Source organism: Nanorana parkeri, unplaced genomic scaffold, assembly GCF_000935625.1.
Source record: "Nanorana parkeri isolate BGI_ZX_2015 unplaced genomic scaffold, ASM93562v1 scaffold246, whole genome shotgun sequence".
Classification (NCBI taxonomy): domain Eukaryota; kingdom Metazoa; phylum Chordata; class Amphibia; order Anura; family Dicroglossidae; genus Nanorana; species Nanorana parkeri.
In genome coordinates, this window is record NW_017306514.1 from 835,599 (window position 1) to 847,231 (window position 11,633).

At 40.3% G+C, this 11,633-nt stretch overlaps 1 protein-coding gene across 2 annotated transcripts in view; it reads right to left on the minus strand.

The window, feature by feature from the left end:
• ROR2 (receptor tyrosine kinase like orphan receptor 2) overlaps nucleotides 1-11,633 on the minus strand; it is a 137,524-nt gene that overhangs the window by 15,483 nt on the left and 110,408 nt on the right. For both annotated transcript variants that reach the window (XM_018556684.1, XM_018556683.1), the window contains exons 3-4: nucleotides 7,850-8,137; nucleotides 6,672-6,702 (exon numbers count right to left, since the gene is read on the minus strand). In XM_018556684.1, coding sequence (XP_018412186.1) covers nucleotides 6,672-6,702; nucleotides 7,850-8,137 — 319 coding nt within the window. The remainder of the gene's footprint in view (nucleotides 1-6,671; nucleotides 6,703-7,849; nucleotides 8,138-11,633) is intronic.

An 11,633-nucleotide genomic window follows, 5' to 3' on the forward strand; every position in this document is an offset into this window, starting at 1 on the left:
CTTCAAATATGGAGTACCTGACCAATCCCCACATAGACACCCAGCACCCTTTAACAGCAACAATCTGTTCTCTTTTCTTCATCTGGTGGCAACTCCAAATTTTAGATTTTATGTTATTTACAGAATTGGTCACCAAGTCATATAGAAAAGTTAAATTCCCCTGATGGGGGCACAGGCACTGGTAGAAAGTTGACACCACTCTGAGCAAAAAATAAAATGTTGACTGTAGATACACTTTAACTACACTACCCAGTTACTAGAAATTGCAACCACATTTTTATCAGTGCAGGCAAACCTTAAAGTAGTATTAAAAGCTGGTTAGTTTTTTTACGTTAATGCATTCTCTGCATTAAGGTAAAAAACGACCAGTACCTTTTTGTGTCCCCCCCCCACACTTACTTGTGTCACCGCCATCGGTTCCCCGAAGCGAACTCCCGTTTCCCGAACTCCTTGGTTGTGGGGGGAGGATACTGAGGGCAGAGGAGCCATATGCTCCTTCAGCCATCAATCAACCTGTTGGGGGAGAGGAGAGGCATGGCCTGCTGCAGGCCTGTGTGTATCTATGGACGCACACAGCTACCTCGGGCACGGCTGGGAACGCACACGCACGGTTGCCTCTACAACCGCCACTTAGCTGATGGAGGCACCCGTGCAGGGGGCGGGTAGAGAGTGATGCAGGGACCCACTAGAAAATGAGGAACTGAACATTTTTAAAAGAAAAACAACACAGGATTTATAAAAAGGTGGGCCCCCTAGGTGTAAAAAATAAAAACCAATGAAGCTTTAATATCACTTTAAGCTGACCATACACTGTTCTATTTTTTTTTTTAAACCCATGGACTGAATGAAAAAAGAGAACAGATTCCTCCATCAAAGCTTACAAGCGTTGATAGAGGAATCTCCACTGTTTCCTTTGTATTCTGACAATGGCCGGAGGCCGATGTCAGGTGAGTGACACTGTTGTTACATTAATATGGAAATCTATAAAAATCCATGATCAACATTTCCGTACCCAGTTCTTGGGATCATCCATGGGATACAACCACAGTGACTTAGTATGGCCACATGTGTTCTGATTGTGCAATCTCTGTAAATCTCATTTACATTTACAAACACCTATGGAGGGGGAGAATACATATGGTTAGCGTCTAAATGGTTTAAAAGCAAGTGCTTGGCATGGACCTTTAGAATAATCCTGAGAAGAGAATGGGTATACGTAAGTGTCATATGTGTGCATTTGTCTCTACTCGCCCTCATCATATATACTGTATAAAGCTTTATATATATTTAAATGTATAATTTTCCATTCGTGATCATTATGACATATATTTTGGCACATGAACTGTACAGCCTAAGGATATCATTATTTTCTGCCTATTATGTACAGCTGCATTCTATCCATTACATATTCATCGGCATTCTCAATCCTTATAAACATGGGAGTGAGCTGTCACCTGATTTCAACTACTTTTTCTGAGTTTAGCAATGACCTTCCATAACTTATCATAAATCCTCACTTGTCAGCAGAAACACTAATGTCATCATCATCACCGAAATCTAAAACTGAGCATTAACAATATAATGTGTTCTAGAACGAATAAAGCATTAGAGGACACAACACATGACTCCATAACCAGAAAACAAATTAGGTGAAAAACTGCGCATCTCTTTCCTTCAAAATGCAATTAAGTTTTTTGAAGCTTGCAAGTCTGTTGGGGGAAAAGTAATTTGTTTTAAATATGTTTCCTATGAATCTGCCAAAACACGAAATAAAGACTACTAAACTCCTTCCTAAAACTAACAGACATTACTGAATGCTTCAGAAAGAAAAAAAAATATAGCCCATTAAATTCGTCTGTGTCCAAATAATTACAGATGAGGTCAAGATTAATGGAAAGAAAATACCTCAACAGAGTATTTGGCTTTGTAATTACTTAATGCAATTTGTATTTAAAATAAGAAGGCATTTATCAAAATCCACTGATTCAACAATCTCAGCAACAACATCATCTGTCTTAACAGTTCACAGGTGGCAGGGCTATACACATGTACACACTAAACAAACTGAGGTCACGCATACTACTATTGCCAAAGGCCATGGTGTTGATGAGACTGGGATGTATTTCTTATTCAGATTTAGTTTGATTTAGTCTGCATCTGTTTTCGTGCAATTATAGCAGTTGGATATCCCTGTTTGGACTGAAGGTCTTACTTTTAGACCTCTCAAATAAATGGACTTAGCTGGTCTGGGAGTTTGCCTAAACATGATCAATTGTAGTAGAATGTTGACAGTCTGGGTGTAAGTTAATGTTTAACTATTGGAAAGAATTTGGATTGGATAGCTAAAATGCATATAATGGATAAAACGAATACTTCCAAATGGTTGTTTATCAGAAAGGGACTGAAGGGATGTCTAAACTCTAGACAATGGTAAAAATGTTCATATCACAGCCAAAATAGTCTGCAGAAACACAGATCTTCTTAGATAAAGACATCAAGTAGAGGCAGATATGTCAGTCTAATACTCTGGGACCCACAGGAATCCCATGCCGCCACTGGACTGTACCAACCATTTTATACTGTTCTGGAGCTTTTTTCATGGGCATTTGACTAATGTTTTTAGAAGAAAAGAGTGAACAAAGTCTAGGGACACTTACCCTTGCCTATATCCAGTCATTCACTCTCTAGTTCCACACCAAGCCCTTTATTGTTCTGTTAATCCTATAAATTTGTGCAGTTGAAGTGCTTTATTTATTGTGCCCCTCTAAGCACTCTAGGGGTTCTGGAAGCTACCAGCATTAGTTACCTTCTTCCAGAAGATCCTCACCCCTCACAGCTACTCCTAACATTTCAAAGAAAGTGAAGTAAAGTGCCGTTTAACCCTTCAAACCCTAACCCAAGTAAAAGCAATTTAAACATTTTTTTATATTTTTTTTTAGCTTATGTTATGTGAACGGGGAGTAACAAATATAAAATAGGTGTTATCCCAAATTGGCTGTGGAAGTAGAAATACACTTTAAAGAAGAATTCAAATTACAAATGAACCCTGGGGGTAGGACTACCCCCGCACTGCAAGGGTTAAGTGCTCCTTTTGGTCTGGGATATAAAATAACAAAGATATACACAAATTATCCTCGATGCCATCTGACTGTTAGGTCCCTGCAGCTCCTTCTCCCCCGCCAGGCTCCGGCAGTCTAAGCTGCGCTGATGTCCTTTCACAGCCGGAGCGGGAGAGAGGTGAGTGGTCATCGCCGCAGGACCGAGGATCAGGTAAGTATATCTTTTTTTATTTTAGACCCTAGACCAAAACAATCACTTATTATAATTTGTAATTTGCCCAGAGTTCTTTTTTAAGTTTGGATATATGGTGCTAAATTTGTAGGGGGTATAGTAAGCCTTGTAGAGAAATGTAGCTGTTTAAATGTGTCTCTAGCTGAGATCATCAGGGTACTGTAATGACCCAATCCCTCTTCCCCACTTTCCATGTGAAATGCTTGGTGGGATTAAGGTGAGTTCATACTTAGAAGATGTGATTAGAGGGAAGTAATGATTTTCATGGGAATTGTTACATTTTGGTGGGGTTGTCGGTCTACAAATACCAGATCGCTGAGTTTAGAGTACAGTATGGAAGCTTCCAAATTAACTGGTGGGTCAAGAGAACTATCACCTCACCAAAAATGCAACTCAGTAGTATGTTTGAAAATTGAGGAGTTGTAGTGAAGCCAGGGCTATGCGTGGGGTTCAGCTCACCCAGATTAGTGAAGTGAGGGCTATGCGTGGGGTTCAGCCCACCCAGATTAGTGAAGCCAGGGCAATGTGTGGGGTTTAGCCCACCTACATTAGTGAAGCCAGGGCAATGTGTGGGGTGCAGCCCACCCAGATTAGTGAAGCCAGGGCAATGTGTGGGATTCAGCCCACCCAGAATAGTGAAGCCAGGGCAATGCGTGGGGTTCAGCCCACCCAGATTAGTGAAGCCAGGGCAATGCGTGGGATTCAGCCCACCCAGATTAGTGAAGCCAGGGCAATGCGCGGGGTTCAGCCCACCCAGATTAGTGAAGCCAGGGCAATGCGTGGGGTTCAGGCCACCCAGATGGATAAAGATTATATTTACATAACTAAATATCTTTTTCATATATATTGGGCTTTGTCAAAATAAGTAAATACATGTGGGGAGAAAGGGAAATGTTCAAAAGGCTGCAGTTAAAGAAAGTGATGTTCATGTTGGCCATCTGGTTGTGGGGTCAGGTTATTTACATGATCTATTATTCTAGTCCAAGCACAATTCCACCACATAAAAATATATCCATAAAGCTACCGCGTTCCTTTATAATTCATTCTCATTACAGGTTTACAATAAAACCATACAGTTTAAGCAGTGACTATGAACTACAGAAGCATGACATTTCCCATGACAGTCTGGTGAAATGCAGTCACCTTTTTACTGGATATAATAATGTGTAAGGTACTTTGCAGAGAGAGTCAGGTTACACGTGTTCAGGAGAAATGTTAATATACAGGCCCGTTAGCAGAAGATGGATTTACACCTTGGAAAGGAGTTCTGTAGATACACCAACAAAATCTAATTGGACACATTTTTATCACCTCTCTGCCAAGAAGCAAAGAAGGAATGTTAAAGGAATTACTAATACTTTTCAGCGTGGTCGAGGACTATTCACAGAAGGGTGGTTAACACTAATCTAGAAGAGTACTCCAATCCTCTGTTTTATTCAGAAACCTGATAGTAACAGACAAGCATTAGCTGTGTAGAACTCCAGGGCCCACCACCTTACATCCTTCCAGACCACACACAACACTCTCAGTTCCCATACACTAAGGTATCCTTGTATCTCGGCTATATAACAAATCTGAAAGGAAAGGGAAAACATTACCTGCTCAGAAACACCTAGAATGTGTCCAATTTGCCCTTTACCTCCAATAATACAAACAGAAATGTACAGTATACATTATATATATACCTGCTGGGGGGAAAATGAAACTGGCTAAAGAAAATAAAAGCTCACTATTGCCAAATCTACAGCACCCTTATTAATCACAAGGTGATAACATATATGACCTCACACTTCCTAAGTACATCTGTCTTTCAGATAAAACACATGTTCACAGAACGCCTTGTATTCTATGAGCAATTCACAGAATACAAGGCATTCTATGAATGGCCAAGAGGAGAGGAAGGCAGTTAAATGACATGGTCACTTATTTGTATGAAAGCCACTGCTCTCATAACCTTAGCAGCACTGGCTGTAGTATCTCCACTCCACTCCGGCTGTGGTATGTCCCTTGCTGTCCTCAATCTAATACAATTGAATGGACTGTATTAGACTTAATGACGTCAGCGGGGCTTATGCTAGGGAAAAATAGGTTGTGCGGACCGGTCTAGCAGCCAGGCAGGATCAAGGATTGGGAGAGTATTTCTTCTTTATTTGAGTCCCTAGAGAAGAACAAGCAGTTAACCCTTGCAATGTGGGGGTAGCCCACTGCAAGGGCTATTATTTCTAAAATCTGGTTTTTTTTATTAAGAGTTGTGTTTCTGTTCTGCAATTTCTAGGTAAAAAAAACTGTTAACCTCCAACATGGCAATACCCTATTTGCCAGCGTATAAGACGACTTTTTATACTTACGAAAATCGGGGGTCGTCTTATACGCCGGGTATACAAAACGTCCCTAATCTGTCAGCCTGCTGGATGTGCGGTAATACTGTATGTACGGTAGCTTCGGCTACATACAGTATACCGCGCTGAGCTAATCACGGCGAGCGATGTACACAACCTCTGCCAATCCGAGCAGGCTTTGTATTCATTAATAGAATACATCGCTTGCCGTTATTAGCTCAGCTCGGTATAATGTTTGTAGCTGAAGCTACATACAGTATACCGCGTACAATGCTTTTCGTGATTGGCTCAGCACGGTATACTGTAGCCGAAGCTACCGTACATACAGTATTACCGCACATCCAGCGGGACAAACAAGTCAAATGGTGAAGCTCCTTCCTGGGGTGGCCACATACAAGTCTATGAGGGTTCAGTGTGTAGCATTGCAGAGGATTCTAGCTGAAGACATTACTGCACAATATATGACTCTGGTATTACCGCACTTTCAGCGGGCTGACAAAATAGTGGGTGTATTTAAACAAAATGGCCCATGTTGATGTTTTTAAATGGTGTTGCGTCGGAAGGGGGGTAGTCTTATACGACGAGTATAGCACAAAACCTATGTTTTAACTGAAAAATTAGGGGGTCGTCTTATACGCCCATTCGCCTTATACGGCGGCAAATACGGTATATAAAAGTCTGTGTTTTCCTTTGAAGTAGGCATGTCCATTACACTTATGACAATATATTAAATTATTTTATCCCCAAAAAAACAAACACACACACAAATGCGTTACACACATTACACACACTTACACATATAAGTGGTATTCTTGATTATGTACTTCTTAGCAATAAATCCGTAAGCTTATAGCTTCACACAAGAGAGACTCCAGGCAACAAGTAAAATTATCCTTACCGTACCTTAGTTGCCCTACTTGTCTCCAAACAATTTATACTATAAGTATATACGTAACCAGCCGAATCAATTTACACTAAGAATCTTTCTATAGTATTTACTTTTTGAAGAAATAAAACCCAAAGATAAAATGCCGGACTTACTGAATGTTAGGATTTGGACTGTGCGTCGGTCCTGTTAAAAAAAGAATTTGAGAATTAGGATGATTTCTATTTTAAGCAGTACATGCTTTATGAAGTAAAATGTTATTACTAATGGTATAAAAAGTCAAACAAACATTTTTTAGATAGGAATTGTTAATTATAATTCGTCAAACTGGATCCGTTCAGGGAAAAGTGAAAGTATGTTTCTAAAGTTGCTTCACCTCCCCAGTTATACTTACAGTATTGGTGGTCCAGCAACGGCCCTATCCCCACTGCTACCGTATAGAAAACCTGATGCTTTAATTGGGGGGTATGTAACCTCCTCCTATTGACAGTGTATGGGTATAGTGTCATTATTACTCCACCTAGCCTCTGACACAGGCGCCACATTACAATCTGAGGCAGGAGCTGCGCTGGAGCATTAGCAATGTGAGTAGGAGGAGGTGGCCCTTTACAATGGGCAAAGTGACAGTATCTTTTTAATGTGATTGTCAGTGTCAATGGACAAGTGAAGACTGGGAGGTAAGAGGTGACAGACCCAGCTTAATTTTTATAGGAAAAGTAGAGAATTGCATATAACTTCAAGTGCTTTTAGTATATTTTAGGACACTATCTGCAAGGAGTTTGCATGTTCTCCCTGTGCTTACGTGGGTTTCCTGCCACACTCCAAAGACATGATGGAAGGTTAATTGGCTCCTGTCTAAATTGGCCCTAATATGCGTGTACAATAGGGAATTTGACTGTAAGCTCCTTGAGGGCAGGGACTGATGCGAATGTACAGTGTGTGTACAAACCTCGTAAATTGTCAATGCTATACATATACCTGTAATAAATATTATTATACACTTAGGTTGAATTATCCTGGTTTTTTTAAAGTTTTTCTTAAAGCATAACTACAGACAAAATAAAAATGAACAGCCTTTTAAATGATAAAACAAAACGTGGCTTTTACTGCATTACTCCCCCTTTGGTTGCAGTGTCACCCAGTATGGGCTGAGTTTATTACTTCATGGTACTCATGCATCATTATGTCGACATTGTTTAGCAGCTGAAGCAGTATGGACTGACCCCTTGTTGCCACTTCAGGAGAGGAGTAAGGACATGTGACATCATTAAAGTGAGTGGGGCGGCTTATTAAACGCTTAAGTTCACCCTTCAAATTTAAATGACATACGTACCAAGTCTGACAAAAAGAACCCCAGTAGCACTAATGGTCTTTATTCCATTTGTGGCAACACACTGATAGTATCCAGTGTCTGTGGTGTCCAGGTCCTGTATCCTCAGCCGTGAACCATATTCTGTTTTTCTTATGGTAATTCTCTTGGGCTCCTGCACCACCGGAGCATCATTCTTCAGCCACTTCATATTTGGGAGCGGATTTCCGGCCACCTTGCAATGAAGGGTGGCTGCTTGACCTTGGACAATTGTGATGTTGTTTACAGGTTCCAGAAATGTCAGAAAGTGTCCTGGAGGAGACAAGAGGTCACAAAATATAAAACTGCAATTCCAACAAAGCCTCAGGGCACATTTATGCAAACAACATGTACACAATACTTTGACGTTTTTATTCCATACATTGCTTTAAACCAGTGCTATAAGTTATACAAATCAGCATGCACAAATGTAAACAATTTAGGAATTGTTTTTAACACAATTGTGATAAATTATTTTCATTTGTATTACAGATACTCTTAGGAACTGTTATCAGGGGCAAGCCTAGCATTCGGTGCAGCAAGCTTGTGTCTAAGACAGGGTTTAGCAACTCCATCCTTTCAGCTGTTGTGGAACTACAAGTTCCATGAGGCATTGCAAGACTGACTGTTACAGGCATGACTTCTAGAGCAAAAGGAATGTTGGGATTTGTAGTTAAAGCACAGTTGGAGGGATGGAGTTGCCCATCCCTGGTCAAGAAGCAGAATTTTAAATTCAGAGCACTGAATATGCAAATTGAGGTTCCCCCTCAGATCTCTGACAACCACACAGGCCTCAATGCAATATGCCATGCTTCTCTGACAAACAGAGAGGTGGGCAGTGCAGGTGGGGCAGTGGGCTAGGAAGTCAATATTTAAATACTGAATACTTTGAGTTTGGGCCCTCAGGAAGATAAAACACATAGTACAGGTACTTTTGACTTATGTTGGTTTTAATTGTTGAGAGATTCTAGATTTAATTCAAATTCCCTTTTTGAATTGATCCTTTTTATAACATTTCACATAGCTCCATACATCAGGTCTCGGTGATGAGATGCCGTGGAAAATCTGAGTAATGCAAAATAAATGCTGAAAACATCTTTAGTGAAGTAAGTGCCTAAAATACTTATAGTCTCAAGAGATTGTGAACTATTCAACACATCAATCACATTTCCTTCTTCAACAGACCTAAGGGTGGAAATGCCTTGTATATAATGCTTGTGTGTGTGTGTCTGTCTGTGCTTGAGTGAGCGTACATACACACACACATACACGCACAAAGTATGTCTGGCATGGGCCTTTGCTAGCTGAGAAGCAGGAGCTGCAGAAAGCAATTATTCGGTTGTTACAGATTTGGCAGCCGAACAAAAACACAGTGCCATTGCACACATACTCAAGAGACTTCAAAGTCTTGGGAATTGTGCAGTGTGGATTTTGCCACTTACCTCTCCCTTTAATCCTATATTACAAGCTGTATAAATAAGACTGGGAGAGAATGCTTATGTAACTGACACTGCATGCTTACTCATAATGGCCCATTTAAAATTCATGTACACTAAAAGTAGCTCAAAACATTTACCCTATGAAAACTCATTACATTCTTTTAATTAAGACATATAGTATCCTCTAACTCCTGTAAAAATATACAGTCTTTAAAGGAATACTATATCTAGTGGGAGATTTTTCAAGCTTTATTTTATGTAGAATGCTATTTGGATGGTAGGCTTGTGCTAAATGGTTAGGCAGCACATCATCCAAACATCATCTGTATGTTAGACGGATTATGTGTCTCCCAGGAGCTATTTGACATTTGTCTAATTGAAAGAAATCTCTTCTAATTTTTTAGTTGTTCCTGTCCCCCCAGGGAACAAACAGCATGTAACACTTTGCTGCATCTTCATAAGTGGTGTATATAGGCTAGTTGAATGGTCGCACAGGGTGCCCCCCACTGCTGTCTGACCATGCAGCTAGCAGGAAGATGAATATTAAAAAGCATTGACTGGCATGGGCAGTAACAGATGCATGCCTGATACGTAACACTGCAGGAAGCCAGTGACATGGGCTGGCAGATGGCATACTGGAGGGTACTTGTTGGACAGGGAGAGCAGAATCAGGGTGACTGGGTGTAAGGAATCAACAGAACAGCACTGGTTGCAGAGGAAGAGATAGTACATAAAGGGAGGCAACATGACCTAGAGGAGAAGACGCTGATGAAGGAGGCACCAATGCCAAGCTGGCACAGAATGACAGTACCACTTTGGGGTACAGTGCTCAGGGCCACCACTGAGGACAATCCTATATCCTGCCGGGCACCTAGCTGACAGTAGTGAAGATGCTGTCACTACTCCTGGCAGCCTTTATACAAAGCAGTATGTGCTCCATTGTGTTGTGTGGTAACAGACAGGTAAGCTCACTAAACAAGGGGGGCAATGGCCACTGAGCTCAGCAATAGTAACTCCCAGAAATCAGGCTTCTATCAGGGAAAGAGAAAAGATAGCCAGCAATAGATAAAGAAGGGCCTAGGGTTAAAGTTTATATCCAGCCAAAACTTTTTTTTTAGTTTTACAGATGGAATGGAGATCGATTAGAAGTTGTTTGGTTATTACTGCTATCCGTAGCTCTGTAAAGGAGCTTTTCACTAACATAGTGTCTAATTATAAATAATTAATTGTGTGATGCGAACAGAAAACGTTTTCTGCACATTCATCCATCTGTATTTCATGCCATCTATTTCCCAAGAGGATTCATCCCATGTGCAATGTGGCAGTTGGGTGAACCTTGTTTGTTATTGCAATCGTTCACATTTAAAGTCAAACAAGATTCTCCCATGAGCATCAGGATTTGTGTTTCTGTCCATTCATTGCTGAGATTTATACAGCTTTGTCTGTCAGGACAGAAGGCCTGATTTTTCCCTTCTGCAGTTACTTATTATTTTTCTCTTCTGCAGTTACTTAATACTTATAGGTCTTATCTCCCCCCCAGTTTGTGATTAAGCAGAGAAGTGAGAACCAGCAGATTGATTAACTTTTTGCACTGCAGAACAACAGATTGGCTCCTTGTGTTGTTTCTCATAATGCCAGTCTAAGCTCTGTCTACATGGGATTGCTTGAGGCTGCTGGGAAGTCAAATTAAGGTACTTTTTAATTGAAAAAACACACATTTAATGATTTATTAATTAATACAGAGCTGCATTAATTAGTGTAATTTAAGTCTGTGTGGTGTTCAGCTTTAACCCCTTACACTTTCTAAACCAGAAATGTTACCATATCAGTACAAAAATATCCTGTGATCCTGTAATATCCTGTAATCCTTACAGTCCCTGAGCAGAATAATAATTTGTAAAAATGTATACAGTCTTCGTGCCTGCATGTGGTTGTCCTTCAGATGCATTAGTTCTATCCCACAACCCAAATACAAACTGACTAATTGCCTTCCACCGATACCTGGCTCTACAATGTGTGTGTGACAGTGGCAGTGATAATAGGCAGTAAGCTTTTCCAGGGGCAGGAGCTGATGGTTCAGTTTATGATGCAGAATATGTCAGCACTAAATAAATGAATATAATAAATTAATTGAATCAAATCAATAGAGCTGACCACTAGGTGGTGTTGAAGGGCTCTTAAAACATTTCTAATTGACTGTCAGTATCTAAATGATAGAGAATGATATAAACTGTGGACTAAATTCAGCACACATATATAAACTACTTGTAATTGTTATTATAATTTAACAGTCAAAATGATGCAGCACAAAGTTTTATATATAGATCTAT